At 51.0% G+C, this 20,365-nt stretch overlaps 1 protein-coding gene and 1 long non-coding RNA gene across 5 annotated transcripts; one reads left to right on the forward strand and one right to left on the reverse strand.

Annotated features, from left to right (window-relative positions):
* The first annotated feature begins 1,990 nt into the window (after positions 1 to 1,990).
* Positions 1,991 to 17,185, forward strand: AMZ1 (archaelysin family metallopeptidase 1). 4 transcript variants are annotated; one of them, XM_056503105.1, is made up of 7 exons: positions 1,991 to 2,100; positions 9,302 to 9,619; positions 10,235 to 10,402; positions 11,259 to 11,387; positions 11,720 to 11,883; positions 12,931 to 13,107; positions 16,491 to 17,185. In XM_056503105.1, the coding sequence occupies exons 2-7, from the start codon at positions 9,316 to 9,318 to the stop codon at positions 17,067 to 17,069; spliced, it is 1,521 nt and encodes a 506-aa protein (XP_056359080.1). In that variant the 5' UTR covers positions 1,991 to 2,100; positions 9,302 to 9,315; the 3' UTR covers positions 17,070 to 17,185. The 4 variants fall into 4 exon arrangements, with proteins under 4 accessions (XP_056359080.1, XP_056359081.1, XP_056359082.1 ...); XM_056503106.1 differs by lacking the exon at positions 1,991 to 2,100 and adding an exon at positions 8,486 to 8,653 and having other exon boundaries at positions 16,491 to 17,178; XM_056503107.1 differs by lacking the exon at positions 1,991 to 2,100 and adding an exon at positions 9,130 to 9,243.
* LOC130259122 (uncharacterized) lies at positions 10,622 to 14,081 on the reverse strand. The gene is made up of 3 exons (XR_008841579.1): positions 13,949 to 14,081; positions 12,193 to 12,367; positions 10,622 to 11,275 (listed from the first exon to the last, which is right to left on the reverse strand). It is a non-coding gene; the product is annotated as an uncharacterized LOC130259122 (long non-coding RNA).
* Positions 17,186 to 20,365: the final 3,180 nt, after the last annotated feature.

Raw genomic sequence — 20,365 nt, forward strand, 5'->3', positions numbered from 1 at the left:
TCCTCTGATATACTGCTCTCTCCAACTCCTGGTTGTCTTCTCATCTGAGTTTTGACCACCTCCTGCTCCATTTTCTCTTCCTTTTCTACTGATCCTGTCTTAATAAAACCACTTGCCTCCTTCCTCATCACTTCTCTGTCCCTGCCTCCATCTCCCTCACTGCCAGCTCTGCTGGGCAAGGACTGCCCACCTGCTCCTGTGCCTGCCCAGGATAAATGCATCATTATGAGAACATTTAACAACAACACCAGTCCTGTTTACCTGTGCTGGTCAGTCAGTGGGCTGGCAGCTAAGCCAACTACTACTTATTAAGTTTACAATGGGTTTAACAAAAAAATAATTGTGCATTTTGGGAGCAGACTGTATCAGTGTGTTTGGTTTTCCAGTTCACAGTTTCCCTCATGTAGGAGCTGACTCTTTGAGGCTTGTTATGGTTTTAAACATGTTGATGGTGTACTCAGAGCAACTCATAAATACATAATTTAAGTAATTAATACAAATAAAGTCTCATTACAAGCAGCAACCAATTAAAACAGTGCAGAGGGCATCTCCCGTGCTTTGGGTTGCAACTGAAGTGGAAGAAGATGCTATTGCAAGGCCTCAGGATTCCCTCCTGCCCTTCTCACAGGCTGAATCTCAGCAAGGTTTCCCACAAGGAAGATTCATGAGCAGCCTCTGCTGCCAGGAGAAGCTGCTGCTTCGCCTTGGCCTGATTATGAGAGCAGCAAATTAGGGCAATTTTTCACCAGTGATGCTGCCAGTGCCTTCAGAGCAATGCAGGTCCCAGGCACGCAGGCTGCAGCAGGGATGGTCTCATCCTGGTGCTTGCTAATCCTGCAGCATGGCACGAGGTCATCTGCCCATTCCCTTGGCCACCATGACTCCAGCAGGAGTTCTGCTGGCCCTTGCAGGGCCCGTGGTTGTGCTGGGTGTGCAGATGGCGTTTGGGCTGCCAGCACTGCTACAGCTCATGAGGCTGTAAAATACTTTTTTTTCTCCTTCATAATTTCCGTTTATGTCACTTAGGGACATGCTTGGGTCCCAGCCAAGGTATTCCTTTTTCCTCCCATCCAGGGATGGCAGAAATGAGGGATCAAAGCACTGAAGAGGATCAAAACATGAAAGGCAGAATAAATGAAGCCATGAAGAAATGGGAACAGAGATCCACTCCTTTCATGTAATTAACCTTTCCAAGAACAGATAATATTCCCGAATTAAAGGACATCCTGGGACACAGTGATGCGTCCGGGTCATGTGGGAGCGAGGCATCAAGGCGAATGCAAACACGGCTGGCAGGGCGGGGATGGCACCAGCCACCGGCACTACCAGTCCCCAGACAGCCGCTCCTGGCCCAGCTCTCATTAGAGCACAGATTAAAGGGTTTCCACCCCCGGCACTGCCTCTCTGCTCAGCCCCGGCCCTTTCGGGAACGCGCTTCCCCAAACGGGGCTGCGGGCGCTGCCGGGCTCCGGCAGCCGAGCGGGACCCGCCGCTGCCACCGCCGCTCCCGGGCCCGTCCTGCCCCCGCACCCCGTGTCCCCTCTGCACCCCGTGTCCCCTCCCGCTATCCGTGTCCCGTCCCAGTCCCCGTGTCCCTCTGCGCCCCCTGCTCTTCCCGCACTCCATCTCCTGTCCCTCCAACCCGTGTTCTCTCCTGGACCCCGCATCCCCTCCGCATCGTGTCCCTGACCCTTTTCCAGTCTCCCTGCCCCCTGTTTCTATCCCTATCACCGTGTCCTGTCCCTGTCCCTGTCCCTGTCCCTGTCCCTGTCCCTGTCCCTGTCCCTGTGTCCTCTCCCTGTCCCTGTCCCGGTGTCCCCGGTCCCGCCCTCTCCCCGCGGGCGCCCCCCGGGGGTTGCCCCTCTCCCGGCAGGAGGCGGCTCCGGCGGCCGCTCGGCGAATCCCGCGGGCTCCCGGCGCCGGGGCCGAGCCCCCCTTTGCTCCCCCTTTTCTTCCTCCTCCTCCTCCTCCTCCTGCTGCTGCTGCTGCTCCTCCTGCCGCCGCCGCCGCCGCTGCCGGGCTCCGCTCCGCCTCGCCAGCCCGAGCGGGTGCCCCGGCCCTGCCGCTCCTCCCGGCTCCGCAGCCCCGGCCCGGCGGGCGGTGAGTCCCGTCCTGTCCTCCGGGCACATCGCGGGGGTCGCGGGGTCGCCCCAAAGTGGGAGGGCAGGGTCAGGAGGGAAGGGGGGTCCGGGCGGCCCCGGGGGCTGGGGCATCTCCCGGGGTGATGGGCATCGCCCCCGGGGTGACGGGCACCGCTCCGGGGTGAGGGTGGCCGCGCTCGGGGATCTCCCGGGGTGGGCAGCGCTTCCCCGGCCCCGGCATCGCTCCGCGGGTGAGAGTGGGTGCATTCGGGGCATCCTCCCGCGGTGGCGGCGGGTCACGCTTTAGGGCATCCTCTCCGGGGGCTGGCGACCGCGCTCGGGGCATCTCCCGAAGGGGATTAGGGACTGCGCCCCGGGCATCATTCCCACGGGCTCCAGGGGTTCTGTCCGGGCACTCCTGCTGCACCCTCCCGGAGGTTTGCGGTGTCGGGGGCTGAGCTCGGTGTTCGTGCTTGGTGCATCGTCCCAGAGTGCTGGGGAACTTGTTCCCTCCCTACACACCCACCGGTGTTATTCCCGCACCGGGAACCAGCATCCTTTTGCCCATCAGCGGGGCCGGGGGTGTTCAGGTGTCCCAGGAGCAGCACCTGCTTCTGCAGCCTTTCCAGAACATGCCTCGTACGCAGCAGCCCTCCGGCCGCCAGCGCTGGCTGGTGCCCAGGGTACAGCCGGCCCCTACGAAATCCTGGGTTTCGGTCCGTCGTTGTCCCCCCCAGACATGCTGGCTGCAGTGATAGCTTGGAGCCCCTTCCTTCTGGGCTGTGAAATGCCCACAAACATCCCCGACCTGGCGGCACCATTTAAACAGCACTTGATGTGTTGGGAGGAGGAGGCACCGCGTTCCCGTGCCTTTTCACCGGGGGATGAGGCACTTTTCCACCGCCCGTGCTCCGGGGAATACCCACCCCGAGCCATACCTGCTCGGGAGTTCATCCGTATGGAAAACGCAGCCGCTTTCCTGGCTAGCACCGGGGTTGTCGCGCAGAGACCATTTAGTCTGTCTAGACAAGTATGATGAAGAGCAAAGTGCCTGGAGCTGTGAGTGATTAGAGCTCGGGTATCTCTGCAGTGCTACGTTTGTTGTACGGCTCTGATAGATGCTGCTCGGTGCTTTTGGCTCTCTGGTTAGCAAGTGCACAGCACGCAGACATGGATTGTGGAGGATTATTTCATGTCAGAGCCAGGGAAGGAGAACACAGCCAGCCCTTCATCACATGTGTGCACGGGAGAAGCATCACAGGCAGTGGAACCAGACTCAAATGAACAGAGAAAACTCTGAAAATGGTGAATAAATGGGTGATGAGGGGGAGAAGGGGGAAAGGCACATACTGCCAGCTTACTTTCTGGAGGGTAGCACAGTGAAGTTCATGAATGTTTGTGTGACACTTAGAGAGCCTCAAATAGCAGGCGCTGAAAAATAGGGTAGCGCTTTGTACGAGCATAGAATAAATAAAATCTGCAGAAGAGAAGGCTGAATCAAGGAATAATGTATGTCCTCAGTACATATTAAAATGAAGCACAGTGTACTGAGAGAGCAGGTTTTAACATAAAACAAAATCAAGGGCAAAGTGGATGTGTATGTGTTCTTAAATACTTAAGAACACTTAAAGAAGAATATTTAAATAAGGACAAATGGAGGTATCTGCCTCCATCTTAGGTATTTAATGACCTTTACAAATCTTGTCTTTCACCTTGCAAACCTTTTTTGCATATTGTTGAGCTGTCCATCTAACTTGTCCAGCAGTCCAAGTTAATTAATGAGGCAGATTCCTGGGAAGACCAACTCCCAGGATTGAGTCTTGCAGCAGTAACACATCAATCACAGTTCCAATAGGACAGGCAGATTCTCCTCCTGATGAACACACGTGTGAATCCCTGAAGGTTTCCACAGCACCAGGAATGACTCTTCTCGAGACCATCTGTTTCTGAGCCACAGACATATCTAGAGACATTACACATAAATATTTTTGGGTGCTGCGTGAGGCCAGAAGGCTTTATCTGAGTTTATGGGCTGGAACACACACAGATCTGACTCAGTGCTTTGTGGCCACTTAATGCCAAGTGGACAGAGGATGCCAGAGCTCCATGGAGGTGCAAATAGAGGGCTGAGAAGGTCCAGAGTGGATTTTCTCTGTGAGCAGAGGGGATTGATTCTGAAAACTGCTGAGTGTCTCAAAACCAGGTCTGAACCTGGCCAAACAGATTTGGTGTGACCCCAGGAGCTGAACCTACTCAGCAGGCAAAGCCTGGGTCTGTGTGAGGGGCTGTGTTGAGCTCCTTGAGAAAGGAGCTGGATAGTGAGAATTTTATTTGGAGCAGAGCTTCTCAGTCAAGAAAAATCTCTTTCTATACATGTCAACAAATAAATTGAGAAAATTGCTTTCAGGCTGTCATTGGTGCAATTCTGGGAAGGAGAGGCTGATCCTGGAGCAGCAGTAGCAGACACTGAGTGCAAGTCTCAGGGAAAGAGCTATTAAGCAACTGGAGCATGTGTTGATAATTAGTCTCTGCTCGTTATGTTTGCTCTGGGCTTTTCATTTCTGTTGACTGGCGATGAATTTTCTGCACTATCACTGCTTGTTTACAGTACAGCACCTAGCAGAGGTAATTAATCAGTGTTAAGAGACCCTGCTAATGTCCCTCTGACATCCAAAGAGCTGGGTTAAGTCAGTTTGCCTCCAAATACTTCACAAGAGCTGAGAGGGGAAGAGAACAGAGGGAATCTCCTTCTGTATATCTGCAGTGCCTGTGGGGGAGTCAGAGCTAGAAATTACTTACAAGTTGGCTTATAAAATAAATAACTATAGAATGACCAGCTTAAAAAAATATAATCTCTTCAATGTTAGGGTCACATTCTATATAATACCAGATAAATCTGTAATACACTAAGTGCCATTTCTGGACATGGAATTTCTGCACACAAGACCATCCCTGTCTAGTCAGAATATTCCAAATAAACTCACACTGTATGAGAATCACCCTGTTGCTGTCAGCCCCAGGCATATCTATCCAAGAAAGCAATGTCAATAAATTAGAGAATAAATGACATATCTATGAATTACAAACAGAATAATTCATAGGTAATTTTCAATTACAGAGAATAATTTATACATGTCTGATTTGCAAAGAGAATTATTTATGAGTAACCTGAATTGCACATGGAGCACATTAACAGGTTACTGTGGGAAAGGGAGTGTACAGACTGCTCAAATGTCATGTGCTGAGCCTGGATTTTGGGGCGTTTCTTGTGAAAACACTCACCACAAAAATAAAATCTGTCAGATTCCATAGTAAACAGATTTGTGTAATGTGCCCAATCTGATCTGAAACCTCTGAGTGGTGCTGAAAGCCAGACTCAGGGAGCATGTTGAAGCTCCTGCCTTGTGGAGCACCAACTCAACTGGGTCCTACAACTTAATCCTGGAAAAGGCTGAAGCCAGGAGCAGACAAGGAGCAGGTGCCAAAACCTTTGGGTTTTTTGTGTATCCTCTGCACTGTGTGGAGGTGATGATGGACGATATGAAATATGCAAATAACAGAGAAAAGAGGAGGATCTCCATGGACTGGATGAGATTCCCAGCACAGCCTCCCTCCCTGCCCCTGGATCCTGCAGGTGCCAGAGCACAGGCAGGTGTTCCATCCTGCACACAGGAACATTGCTCCTTCATATCACAGAATCACTGAGGTTGGAAAAGACCTCACAGATCATCAGGTCCAGCCTCCATGGACTTCTTGTGGTCCAACACAGGTGCTCCTGGTTTAGGAACAATTAAAATGTTAGCAAATGGCTGTGAGATGGAACAACAAAATGTGTACTGGGGACAGCATGTTTTCCTAATGGTAAAGTAAAAAGTGGTACTGGAGTGGATGTGGAGAGTGTCTCCACTTGCGGCAGATCTCTACATTATTATTTTGCTTAAAGCATTTCTTAAGTGCAACTACAAATTATTGGCCTTTAAAACAAAAGGAGTTACTTTCTCCTCTCCAGTACTTGCTGGTCAGGTCCTACAGCTTGTCATTGAACAAGGGGCCAAATGAACTTCTTTAAAGGCAGGACTTCCAAAACACCTGAAGGGCAGAAAGATGCACTGCTGTTTCCACTTCTTCATCCCCACCCATCTTAAAAACTGAGTTGTGAAACTATCCATGCCAAAGCTCAATTTCCTCCTCAGGGACTGCCTCAGGGAGTTACACCAGGCACCCTCAGCACAAGAGCTAAAAATTATAAAGCCCTGTTGCTCTGCTCCAGTTAATGAAACATCATATCCATATATTAGACTAAGACAAATAATTTCTACTGTGGCTAATGTGGTAAAAGGGCTGCTTTTTTCAACCACTGTAGTTGGCCCATAAAATTTTTCTGAAGCATTAATTTTCTCCAATGAAGTATTTTAGAAAATCTTACTAAAGAGAAATAATTGTCTTGGATTTGGGGAGTGTAATGGGTTGCTGCTGTTTTGTTGGAAGAAAAACCAGACCCTCCAGGAGAAGGAGGCACATGTCAATCCAGACTGAATTCCTGCAAATGCATTCCTGTGCCTGAGCTTTTGAACCACTAAAGAGTCCTTATGGGCACCCTTGGGCATGGGGAACATCACAAAACACCCATGGTCACAGCTGGGAATGTCTGGAGCTGGGTGAATGTCTCCTTTTAGGAAGTCTAGAGAAACAATGTATGTCCCATAGCTTTGAGCTCACACTATATTCCACGAGGGACCCTGGGGGGAACACTTACTACGAGACTGTGCACTCATTGTATTTCCATTCACATAGAGCCACTCTTTGCTGCTTCTCATTTAGCAGAGAAAAATCCATTCATTTTCTAACCAGTTCCTCCTCCCCAGACCAACACTCCACTTGTTGCCTGAAACATTAATGAAAGCAGCTCATGCTTCCAGAAATTTTTAAATTCAACTCCTTTAACATGATCAATCTCGACCTGGACCAAGTGCAAAGTCTCTTTCTTGACTTGCACTCTAGGCAGGCAGCGGAGTTTCCCAGTGAAAGTACCAGGAAAAGGATGCTTGTATTTAAGGGTTGTGTAGAACAAGTGAAATCTTGTCCATCAGGAAAATGCCAGGCTTCACCCGAATCCAAGGCAAAACTCCTGATGACCTGCTGGGGTCAGGCTCTCACTTTGTCCACCCAAATCTGGAGCAAGTCAGAAGTGTAGAGATTTAGGTCACCAAGTGCAGAGCAACCTCACACAAACTCTTGCTCCTCCCTGTAAAAACCAGCTGGAGAAATTTGGATAATTTTGGACAGCAAGAAGAGCTGAGGAAGTAGCACAGATTTTTCTTCTCAACTTTCACTGGATTAGGGTCCTTGTAGCACTTCAGATCACCCCATGCCACATGCTGTCAGTCTTCAATGCAAGCGAAATACAAAGCTTGCAAAAATGAAAGAAAACTACTTATCCACTCCCTCTCCAAGCTACACACCCATAGAGACAAAAAAGATCACACTACATGAGCCCTTTTAAGGACTACCAATATATACACAGCTCTTCCCAAGGGTTAGATGAGAAGCAATGCAGTGTTAATTTTAATGGGCTGCCACTTTCCTCTTACAGTGCAAACCACCTCTGCATAACTGAGGAGAGGCTTTGGCTCATGTTGGTACTACTTTTTTTAAATATTGAATTTTCTTAATCATATTGCTGTCCTCAGGGGCCACTGAGTGCCACTTACCTGGCAGAACTAGGCTGCAGACCTACTTAAATTATAGACTTAACCAGTTCCTCCTTAAAATATTTAATCTCCTTTTCTGTGATTGTATGCTGCTGCAAGAGCATTGATGGTCAGCAGCTGATGCATTTGGTGTCCACTCAGAAAGCTTTTCTGGCTCCTTTTAAGTTCCTATGAACTTGCCTAGAAGAAGGTAACATTTATTCCTAGAAACCCTGGGCTTTTGTTGATATATCCCCTGAATTTCTCATTCTGCTGTGAGCAGGTGGAGCACTTACCTGTGGTAGGCAAAAAGCCCAAAGCACTGGTCCAAAATGCTCCAGTTCTGCTTGGCATGGTCTCCTTACAGAAAGGAAAAACCCAGACATGGATTAGTCATGGAGGCTGTGCTTTGTTTCCTCTTTTTCTTCCCTCTCCCCAAGGTGTTCACTGGCACCTACCCAAGTGCATAAACTAGGAAATAGGTGCTTGACTTCTGCAGTTTTGGGGAACACCAGCCTTAGAAATGACCCTGGAGAAGATATTTCCAGGATGCTCCAAATTCATTTCTTTATGCTGCAGGCTTTCATTTGCTCTTTATTTACCACTTGACATCATCCCCAGCGTTGCTGATGCTAACACAGTGTGACATGAAGCTGCTTACAAAGGGACACGCTGGCAATGGGCCCGAGCGTGTCCTGCTGGAGAGGCACTATCAGCACACGTGAGCCTCACAGCAAATCCCACCTTTGCTGGGCAAACCTCCCCAGATCCTGCAGCCTGACAACAGCACTGGGAGCCAGCAGAGGCCCTGGGATAATACCCAGGATTAAAAGGTGTTTGAGGAAATTGTCACCAGAGAACAGCTGCTTGCACTGGTGTCAGGTAAGTCAGAAGTTTAGGCTTCTGATCGACAGATGAAGACCAATATCAACCTTTTGGTTCCTGACATGAACTTATTCCAAGGATTGTGGTTTATCCTAAGCAAATAGGAGCACCAGCTTTTCACATCCTTCAAGGTCCAGTGCAACCAGTTACACAACACTCAGAGGTCTTTCCCATCCTATTGAGGCCTCAAGATAGTGCACCAAAAACCCCCAGGCCAGTCAAGCCATCTGGTTTACTCCAGACACCAGGCAGCACCCCACAAACCCTACACCATCCAGTGTGCAGTGTTTGTAGCACCCCACAAACCCCACAACCGGGATATTGGCGCACACTGCTGAGGGCCAAGAGTGAGGCAATTTCTTGTGCCTGGCAACGCCGGGTGTTGATGGCTGTGTCCTCCTCTGCAGTGGGTGTTCATGGCCCTGTCCCCCGCAGGCCGGAGCCCCGCCATGCTGCACTGGGTGTTCATGGCCCTGTCCCCCGCAGGCCGGAGCCCCGCCATGCTGCACTGGGTGTTCATGGCCCTGTCTCCCTGCAGTGTTGTTCATGGCCCTGTCCCCTGCAGGCCAGAGCCCCGCCATGCTGCAGTGGGTGTTCATGGCCCTGTCCCCCTGCAGTAGTTGTTCATGGCCCTGTCCCCCGCAGGCCGGAGCCCCGCCATGCTGCAGTGCAAGCCGGCGCAGGAGTTCAGCTTCGGGCCCCGCGCTCTGAAGGACGCGCTCATCTCCACGGACCCCGCGCTGCAGGAGCTCTATGCCAAGGCCTTCTCCAGGGCGGAGAAGCTGTTCCTGTCCGAGGCCTACAACCCGCAGCGCACGCTGTTCTGCACACTGCTCATCCGCACCGCCTTCGACTGGCTGCTCAGCCACCCCGATGCCCCCGAGGACTTCGAGACCTTCTACCACGCCATGCTGAGGAGGAAGCAGAACTTCTGCCGAAAGCACATTTACCTGCAGCCTATAGGTAATGGGGGATCCTCGCTGGGCTGCCTGGAGGGACACAGCAGGGGGGTGGGTGGTGTTGAGGGCTGCTGGCCCCCTTCCTGAGGAATCACCTGCAAATGCAATGGCTGTAGCAAGGACAAGTGTAACAGGCGAGGCTCTGACATGCCCCCAGTCCAGAGCCACAAGCCATGGCGGCAGACCTGCCATATAAATGGTTACGTGTGCCCCTGGGTGAGGCTTGCTATGAATTTATGCATATATGTATATAAAAGTATGAAACAATGCTGGAAAAACCAGCATTTCTGGAGGTCTGTCTCTGATGGTTCATTAAACACAGCCACCCATTCCCACGTTAATCATACTGCACAACTTAAACAGGAGACAACCTTCCAGCACATCTGCTCTGCTAATGAGAGCTTACTAATGCCTTGAGCAACCTCTCAGAAAGAAAACCCTCTCTTATGTATGTCCATAACCATCCAGAGGTATCCACCATATCCCAGAGTGAGCAGTGAACTCCAGAATAAACCAGCCTGCCCCTTCCCTAGCTGCTGTGGCAAGTGCTACACAACCCCTTCAGACCCAAATGTTCACCCTGGCCCTAAGGGACTGCTAACAGAGCTTCTCTCCCCAGATTTAATCGAAGGGCCTGCAGGGCTCTCGCTGCTGGACTCCCTCCAGAGCTGTGTGGAGTCTTTCTTCCTGGGTCTGCGTGTGAAGTGCCTTCCCTCCATCCCCGTCTCCTCCATCCACTGCTGCTTCCGCCCCAGCCGGGACTCGGACAGGGTGCAGCTGCACGCAGGTGAGGAAGGAGCTGCCAGCAGGAGCCCACAGGCACAGCCTGGCACACGGGCACCAGCTCTCCCTTAGGAAATGCCTGACACAGCCCTGCATTGCCTGAGCTGGGAGGGGGTGAGGAAGGGAGTGAAAAGGCAGAAATCCTGTTCCCATGGAAAGCCCAACACTTTGAGGCTGGAAACAGGAATAAAAAACAAAGACTTTCATCATATTTTCCTCTGCTGTTTGTATTTTTCAGTGCTATTATGTTTAGGTGCAGCTCTGCAAAGTGGTTGGATCAGCTCTGCAGGAAGGCTCTCTTGATTTGGTGCAGTCTGAGCTCTCCCATCCCCTGTCCAGAGCCAAAGTAAATTACTGGCCTGGGTGGTGCAGGGGGAGAACAGGCTTTTCATGATAGGAAATTTGAGTTCAAGTGTCACACAGCTCCCCAGGGGACTGGGTTTTCCATCTGCCAAACTCTCACTACACAAACATCCACCTGGAATGAGATGTTTGCAGGTACCATGGGCAGAACATGCTCAGCACAGATCCAGCACTGCAGCCCTGGGGCTGCTCCAGCTCAGTTCTGAGATGCCTGTAGGGAAATTCTGCTCCCAGGTGCTCATTTCCATGGGTTAGTACTGAATTCATCAGCATCTCTGCTTTGCTTTGACTCTCTGCTCAACACCACTTCCAAAGTCTTCTCTGATTTCAGGGATGGGCTACACAGCCGTGGTTCTCCACCTGAGATGATGAATCCAGCATCTCTGCCTGCCTGTGGGCTTGGATTACATCCTCCTCCCCACCAGCAGCAGAAGTTCTGGCTCTGTGCCTTCCAGGGATTCTTCATTTAAATGAATATTTCTCTTGTATTTGTCCAGATGGGATCCTGAATTTCCTGAAGAACAACAAGCCCATGGATGCCCTGTGTGTCCTTGGACTTACCCTGCTGGACCTTTACCCATGTGAGACCTGGAGCTTCACATTCAGCAAATTCCTGCCAGGACAAGGTGGGATTGGTGTCCCATGGTGATCTAGCACAGTGTGTGAATAAGGCAGTACAGTACCAAAAAGCCCTTCCCTGTGAGACTGGAACAGCCAAATCTTATCCTTAACATCCTGGTAAGAGGAAGTAGGTTTTCCCAGTGTGAAATTAAGGGGACCAGGGCTCCTGATCCTGGCAGAGGTAACTGAAGTGATAGAAACCTTTTGGGGAATGGTTCTCATAACACTCTGTGTGCTCAGCTGGACTGTCCTCCCACAGCTGTATTTTCATGCTGCCTAAGGTGAGAGACAGTTGTAAAAGAGCAGATGCCTGACTTGTACTCCCCTCTCTTCACAGAAGTGGGAGTCTGCAGCTTTGCCAGGTTTTCTGGGGATTTTCCCCAGGCTGGCTGTAGCAGCTTGAACCCACCCAGGCAGAAGGAAGAGCTGTGTGAAGTCAGCAAGGAGGGCAGAGACCAGACCTTGCAGTTCAGTGCCCAGGAGATGGTCCAGTGCTGTAAGGTAGGACCAGCAACCTCCTGCACCCTGTGTTTCTTCTTGTGTAGGGTTAAATATTTCAGGCTCCTGCTTGGGTAATCCTGAGTATTTTTCTTGTCAGGCCCAGCAGGGCTGATACAGTATTTGGAGGTTAATCAGAATATCTGGTGGAAGTGTGTGTAACTAATGGATGGCTGCAAGGGCGACTGTCCTCCCCAGACACTGGCATCTGTGAGGGGAGGGGTCCCTGTGCCAGACCAGGATGGATGAGAATAATACCTCAGCCAAGTCTGCACTTCTATCTATGTGCAGATGCCTTTAAACTGTCCTCACCTCCAACACATCTTCTTCATGAGTGCTGTCCTCCCTCATCCCAACATCTGCCAGCTCTGCTTCCAGTGTTCCTCCCAAAGATGGCCCACACAGAGCAGTCACACCAGCACCTTCCAAGCCATTTGCCTTTGCTCCCCTGGTATTTGCTCAGGATTTTCTAGTTTGAGGTCTCTTCCTGTAAAAATTTCAAATGATATTAAGTGGGAATGGGAGAAGGAGAGCAATCCTCCATCCTCAGCTTTTCCACGGTTGCCAATTCCCAAGGCAGTCATGCTTGGCCAGCTGACTCCATCTCAGTTTTTTGCTTTGGCACAAAAGCTAATGGAGTCTGTTCTGGAAGGACCCAGATCTGTTATTGCCAACAGCTTCTTGCACATTTCTCACACATGCTGTGTTGCTCTTTTCAGGCCCCACTAGGACTGGTTTTCCTCCTTAAAAAAAAACCCTCTAAAACAACAAAAAATCTCCAAAGACCACATTGTCCTTGGGGAAGAGCAGCAGCAGCACTGCTGTCACCCACACCCACCCCTCCTTCTCCACAACACAAACATGGAGCTGGGAAGAGGCAACCAGGCTCTCCTATCACCCTGGAAAAGCCCAGGCTGGAGGAGTGCCACTGCTGAGCAAGAGCTGGGTCAGATTGCAGGGAGCAGGGAAGGTGGAGCAGCAGAGCAGGAAGAGGGGGGGCAGCAGAAACAGGAATGACCATGCACTGTGTGATCTTTTCTTCCCTGAAAGGTGACCTGCCACGAGATCTGCCAGCTGATGGGGCTGGGGAGGTGCCGCTGGCTGCAGTGCATCATGCAGGGCGCCCTGAGCCTGGAGGAGGCGCTGCTGCGGCCCCTGGAGCCCTGCCCCATCTGCCTGAGGAAGCTGCAGCACGTCGTGGGCTTCAAACTCATCGAGCGCTACAGGGTGGGTGAGCCCCAGCCCCGCCTGGAGCAGGGCAGGGATGGGGTGGCTCCGCCCAAAGCCCAGCACTGAGGTGCGGAGATGGCAGGAGCTCTCAGTGCAAGGTGCAGCTCACACCTGAACACTGGTGTTCTATACATGCTCTGACCAACGAAGCACTTTGCACAAGCTCCAGGGCTTTTGGCTCTTCCCCAGGGACACTGCCACAGTCCAACCACACTTTCCTACTCCCAAGAATGAGGTGGGGAGGGCAGGCACACTGCAAGCAGGAGCAGCAGTGAGTGCAGGGATTCCCACAGCTATGCCCTTTCCCGTGCCACCCTGGATTTTTGCCTCTCTGGGGCTGCTGGGAACAGGGAGGAAACAGTATGTGTGTACTTTGCTGCAGTTCCTCTGTTTAGATTTATGAGAAAGGAACCCAAATTATTACCCCAAATATGTGGAGGGTCCCAGACTCATCTTTTGTCTCTTCTCTCCCACCAATATCACTGCTGACACCACATTTAGACAGATTTGGAACAGTGCTAACACACCCTTAGCTCTTGAAAGGGTTTTCTACCTCTGCTGTCTAAAAAGCAGGATTCAGTAGGCAAATGGTTGGGGGAATAGAAATAATGTTCTCATTTAGCACCCATCTTCTCCCTGGTTGTGATTCCTGTCTGACACATATCAGGCAGGATTTTCCATGGCTGCCTATTTTAAAGTCTGTGGGTTGTATTTGTAACAAGATAGGAGGAGAATGAGAAAGGAGATGCCTCTATTTTCATTCAGTGTGGAATCAGATACACAGAAGCATGGCAAAGAGTGTGGGGAAACACACATTTTTTGTGGTTTTCCTACTTACCTGTGGTGCTGCCAGATCCTTCTCTGTTTGGTCACTACTTCTGTCTGAAAGGTGTCTAAATTGCCCAGACCACCAGAAGAATAAATTCTGCTTTCTTTAAACACCCAGCCTGTCAGCATCCAGCCAGTGCTTTCTAGAAGATAAAAGCCAACTGCATTAATATTTTTTAGAAACATTTTTGCCTTTGCACCTGCAGCAAATACTGTAATTGGCTCAGCATCCTCTGATGACAGGGAACACAAACCTGAAGGAATGATGCACTTGCCAAATGTCACATCTGCTTCCTTGAGAAGGCAAAGCTCAATGAGATACAGTAGAAGCTGGTGTAAGAGAGCTGTGATAATGTCTGTAAGAGGCTTTGCCATAATGTTGAGAGGAGATATAAATGCCAGAGATGAATTAAATAGTTAAGGAACCTGACAAAAGAGAGCAGAAAGCAGCTCGAGACAATAACAGAGGGCAAAGTTAACTTGCCAAGCATGTTAAGTGCAAGTCTGAAGTCACATTTCCTCTTGGAAAACTATCACAGATCCCCACCTGCCACAAAACAGCTTCAGACACTCATAACAACCACAGGAAATGCCAGAACCAAGCTGTGCCTCAGCAGCAGCAGGTAACACTGCTCAGATCTGCAACTGAGACATGGTTTGGGGCAGAGGAGCACGTGGGGCAGGAAATCAGTCCTTATGCAGCAGAAAGAGCCCCTCAGCCCATTTATCTGAGTTGCACTCAGAACCACACTCCATTTTTTATTCCAGCTGCTTATTCCAGCATGAGTCATCTTGAAAACTGGAAGCAAGTTAATTGTCCTGGTGTTTCCCCACCACAATCAACATTTCCACATTTCCACCTGCTGCTTGTGCAGCATCCCAGGCTGTCCTCATGTGGTGGCTGGATGAGTTTGCAGTGGCCACACACACACAGACAGCAGGTCTTAGTGACATCCTTGGGAAGGACATCCACTTCAGCTGCTCTTGCCTGCAGGTAAACAAAACCCACACAGAGCTCATTCCTTCCTGGTTAAACAGGAGAACATAAGAGGCTGCAGCCCTTCAAACCCACCCAAAGTTCAAATGAATAAGCCACCCAAAGGATGAGAGAGACTGAAGAGATTCTGGGAATTCAGGTAATGATCCTGAATCAATCATCCCCTTTTTTTGCCTCAAATGACCCAAAAGTACTGCTGGAAAATCCACATCTCCACAGCCTTTTGTCTTCTTGGGAATTGGACTAAGAAGCAATTGGGATTCCTTCCCAGATTTCTATTCTTGGGAATTTAGAGCCATTACAAAATCATGGGCTGCTTGCAGCTTTCCAGTAGCTTTGCTGTCCCCTTCACTAGCCCAGCTCCCACTGCAGCTTCTGGCACTGCCTTTGTTGGATAAACCCAGAGGGAGGGAAGGGCCACTGGAGGTGGGACAAGGCAGGAGAAAAGTTGTCCCTTTACAATTTTTCTTGTCCCAGAGGGAGGGGGCAGGGTGGATTAGCTAAGCTGAAAGAGTCCATTTTATTCCTGTACAAAATTCTTCCCCCAGGCTCCATGCTCAGACTGAAATGAGAAGCAGGGCTGATTTCTCCCACCCACTCAATTTGAGCTCTTTATCCTTTCTGTCACTTGCCTAAAGAGAGAGCAATAGAGGAGGGAAGGGGGAGGGAACAGTGGGGGACTGTGAGGGAAGGGAGCTCCACAGGGCTGGGAATCTTCTGCCTGCTCCTCAAACACTGCAGCTCTCCCGAGCTGAGCAGGGACGGATCCAGCTCCGTGCCTGGCACACCACGGGGACAGCCCAGGCTAATCCTGGCACTGCTGAGCAACTGGGGACTCTGCAAATGGATCACTGGGAGCTACAGAAGGTATAGGTGTAGATATAGGCCACAGGAGTGCGAAAAACTGAAAAACACACACAAAAAACCCTCAACACTGGAAACAAGGCCGATGAGATCACCTTTTACCCAGGGATGACTGGAGTACTGTGGTTCATTCCCTAAAGCATAAGGAACAAATGTGCCAGGAGCAACCTGTCATATGCCTCATTGTGGCAGTTAATATTTAAAAAGGAAATTGTCTCAGACATTTTCCTTTCATTTATTCTTTCCTAGAGCCAGCTTTCCCACTTGTTCATTTCAGCTTGGGAGGGGAACAGCCATGCTTGGGAATAAAATGCATGTTACCACAGGCATTAACATGATGAAACACAATTCTTCACCACTGTCTCCAGAGGTTTTATAATGACACAGTTTCCTCTGGAGAGGCATTGGTTGGGCTCTCCTGGAGAGCAGGGAGTGATATGGTGCACTTTTCTCCTACCACCTTCAATAACAGGGCAGATAAAGTCCACATCTGACTGGAGGCAGCTCTGCCACAGCCCAAGAAAATGGGACAAGAGAAAGCTCCTGCTTTGTAGGGTCACCAGGAGCTGTCTGAACCCATTGTCTGGCAGAGAGGACCATGGCAGCTGCAGCTGAGCCACCCAAGATAAACAGGTTTACCTGGCAAACACTGGGAAATGCTCCACAACAAAACCTTTCTCTCTCACCACAGAAGCTCTATGCTTGGACACAGACCGTGCTGTCCACGTGGCCAAGGCAGGAGTCAGCAGAGCTGTCGGCCTCAGAGGACATGCCCCCGCTCAGCTCCGACTCCGGGATGTGCTGCGAGAACGACTCCGAGGCGGTGACATCGCTGTCGGAGCCGCTGAGCCCCGACACCTGCAGCCAGGGCGTGTCGCTGGGGCCCGAGCTGGAGCAGGACGAGCAGCCGAGCTCGCTGCCCGAGGCTCCCAGCCAGCCCCAGCCCCAGCCCCAGCCCCGGCCCCCCGTGCACACCGACACCATCAAGGATTACGAGCTGTGGCTGGAGATGTGCATTGCTGCCCTGGAGAGGAACGTCTCTGAGGAGGAACTGGCTCAAGTGGATGAGACAGTGGATGCCCTGGCTAAGTGGGAAATGTTTACAGGCCAGCTGCCTGCCATGAGGAAGGACCTGCCCTTTGCTAGGGACAGCACCGGCCTACGCAAAGTTCTTGGAGATAAATTTTCCTCCTTGCGGAGGAAGCTGAGTTCCAGAAAACTGTCCAAAGGGGAATCGTCCCCTCATCGCTGGCGGTGGGAGGACAATTAGGCTGGGCTGCCTTGGGCCAGCTTTGCTTCCAGCCTTCCTCACCCCAAGCTGTTGCTGTCTCAGAGAAACAGCAACTCCCCCCAGGAATAAAAGGTGTTTTGTTTTCTGAGATTGCTAACAGGGTTTTGATGTGATTAGTTCTTCTGTAAGAGTTTTTCCTGTGCTGGTCTAAATGACACCACCACTTCACACCCACCCCAAGGCACACGCAGGTGCTTTTATTTTCTTGGTCTGAAGTTGGCCAGGAAGAGGTCAGCCAGGTCCCCTCTAAAGACTGAACATGCTCGCACAGGAGCTTGGGCCATCTGAACAAACAGATGCAAATTAAACCAGGGCAGATCCCCCACACAGAGAGCTCTGCTCAGTCCCAGGCACAGATGACATCTCCTGCCCCTCTCCCCTCTCCTCGTGCTCTGCTCACTGTCCCATCAGCTGGAGGTTGTGCAGAGCACAGGAGCACAATCCAAGCTGATGGACTCTCCTAGATGGAGGAGAAGGGCACAGAGTAAAGAAGAATGATCCCTGGCAGTTGGGCTGGCCCAAAGACCAGTGTTAGTCTGACTATTGTCTCTTGGCAGACTCTCAAGAGATCTCCAGAGCTGCAGCTCAAACAAAGCCAGGCTTGGAGCGTGAGCTGGAACAACTCACGTGCTCTGTAAATTGGCACAGGAGAGGAAACCTTTGGAAACATTCACAGACTCATTGATTATTAAAGGGGGAACCACATGTACATTCCTCTTTCTGCCTGGGGAATCACCACCCTGGCCCTTCCCTCTTCCCTGCTCCATAAGGCACCCACTGACAGGACACTGAGCTGTGCTGGCACCCGGAGCAGCAGAGCCTCCCTTCCCATGGCCAGGGCATGCTGTTCCTCTCTGTTCCTCCCGGCTATTTATAGCCAGAGCTCAAAAGGCCGATGGGTCCTTTGCTCCTGCCAGGGGAAGGCTGACCCCTCTCCATCCCCTGCTCCCTGAGCACTGATAACACTCCCACAGCTCATGGCTGAGCTCCAGATTTCTCCTGTCTAAAAATACCAGCAGGTAGGATCAGATGCAGTGCAGCTGGGAGAAGGGAGAGGATGTTTCCCGAAGAGAAGGCAACAGCTTTGGCTTCCCGGAGCGCTTGCCCTGGGCACTTTGAGGCTGCCACCCCATCAGTGGAAGCAAGAGGATAATGGGAAGACACTGGAAAAACGCCGGAGATTTTGCCAGGTGAGTAGCAAAGATGGTCTTGCAGTAAATTCAGCTGGATTCCGGAAACACAAGCATTTCACATCGCATGATTCATACCGGGAGAGAAAGGGAGTTTGGCTTCGGGACTGATGACGGCAATTCCTGGAAACATTTTCCAGGCTGCGCGCCTGGAGCGGCGGAGCCGCTGCTGCCGCCCTCTCCTGGCAGCCACAGAGGAGACGGATCCGAGACATTTTCCCAGCAGCAGCAACTTTCCAAACAAACCCTGCTTGAATTACCAATCCGAGCTCTGCCCAGAACGCGCTCGGTTGCTGCCTGAACACATTTACTATTTTAAGCAAGAGATTACTCTCTGTTCAGCCCTGTTTGCTCTGCCTTGATTCTGTAGTGAGTTATTAGGCTGAACTTTAGGAACTTTCCAGAAAGAGGCTCAGGATGACAATCCTGCCCAAGGGAACAGAGGCAGCTTCCTATCATAAAATTCCAGAGCCAGCAGAGGAGTGGGGTGGCAGAGAAGGGCTGGCAGAAGTCACAGATGGGAGACTCCTTGTGACACTTGGTTTACCTTGGTGCTGCTGGGAGCAGGAATTGCTGCTGAAGAGCTCTTGTGACTGCAAATGGGTATTTTTGACACCATCACGGCCAGCAGCACCACTTACCTGCTCAGCTTGTCCAGAAGTGCTCCAGGTAAGACATAAATGAGATGGCAGCTCAGAGCTCCACCTGGGCAGCTCAACAGTGCCCACAGACAAGAGGCAGCTTTGTGGTGAGAGGCAGAAAGTGGCTGAAAATACTTGGAAGTCCTTCAGCAGCTGGGGGATCGCTGCAATATTCCACTGCAGGGTTTGGTCATGTGAAGGGGCTCCTCTTCACACCAGCAAAGGTTTCCAGTGCTGCAGCAGCAGGTCAAGCACAGGGTCTGTGAGCAGCACTTTGCCCCAGCCTACACAGCCCACACCAGTGAAAGGACTGGGGGCAGCCTGGGCCACAGAGGAACAAAGCACTGGCCAAGGCTACACCAAAAGTGAAGGTTATAACCAGAACTAAGCACAAAGGCACAGTTCCTACTGCTCTGCATGTACCAGAGTTGCAGGGGAGCAGAAAACAGCTGACACAGAAATAAAGAGTAGGCCAAATTGAAGGCAAGCCCCTAAATAAGATTTCCTGCATTTTAAGCAGTAGGTTCCAGGGTAGAGCCTTCTACTTGGAAAGGTATGGGAACACAACTTGCAGCTAATAAGCTGCTGAGAAAGCTGTGAAACAAAATACAGGTGACATAATTAGGAGTCACTTTAGAAGGTCAAGCTGTGGATCAACCATCAGGAAGGAGTAGGGTGCTCTGTATATAAGCACACAGAAGTCACTTGCAATGCAGCAGCCAAGATTGGGGCTGGTTGCAGAAGGCCCAGGAGCAGTTCCTCTGTGTGGCAGGCAGTGGGCAGGAGACCTGGGTGCTCCCTGTGCAGCACCTCTGCCACAGCCTTGGCAAGGAACAGGGCACTCAGATGGGAAGGGACAGCAGGTCCCAGAGGGACACAGTGCCAGCTGGCTGCCCTGGAAGGCACTGCTTGTGTTCCTCTGCCTCGTGGTGACAGGCAGACGTGAATCCTGCACATGACCCACCTTTAGGAGATTCCCCAGCAGAACCAGCACCTCCCTCCTGCAGCTGCTGCTGGTTTCCTTGTAACAACCCCTAAAGCACAACACAGACCCATGTTAGACTCCTCTGGCTCAGAGCACCTCCCAAACCACACCATCCTGTGGCTACCTGGAGCACCCTGCACCAAAGCAGCTCAGTCACACCCTTTCTGCCTTAAGCTCAAGGACACTTGTTTTTAAGCAACTTCTAAAGTCTAATCCTGAACATAGTAAAAAACAGTCTTTTAATAGCTTTACAAGCTCATAAAGACAAATATCTTCTCCCAAGAATAAACAGGCAGAACATTCCACTCCTACTCTGAAAACAGGGACTTGCTGTGGCTGCTGGGAGAGGGGAGACAAAGCAACTGCCCAGAGGAAAAAGAAAAACCCAACATAACAAAAAAATTCCATGCTCTTTACTAGTTAGGGGTGCAATTGCCTACAGCAGCTTGCAAGGGTGGG

This window comes from Oenanthe melanoleuca, chromosome 14 (assembly GCF_029582105.1).
Source record: "Oenanthe melanoleuca isolate GR-GAL-2019-014 chromosome 14, OMel1.0, whole genome shotgun sequence".
NCBI lineage: Eukaryota > Metazoa > Chordata > Aves > Passeriformes > Muscicapidae > Oenanthe > Oenanthe melanoleuca.

What these genes read in the sequence shown, in the direction of transcription:
- AMZ1 (XM_056503104.1), top strand. An exon ending in CAAATTCCTGCCAGGACAAG is followed by an intron (nt 11,388 to 11,719) that starts GTGGGATTGGTG and finishes CTCTCTTCACAG; the next exon opens with AAGTGGGAGTCTGCAGCTTT. An exon ending in AACTCATCGAGCGCTACAGG is followed by an intron (nt 13,108 to 16,490) that starts GTGGGTGAGCCC and finishes CTCTCACCACAG; the next exon opens with AAGCTCTATGCTTGGACACA.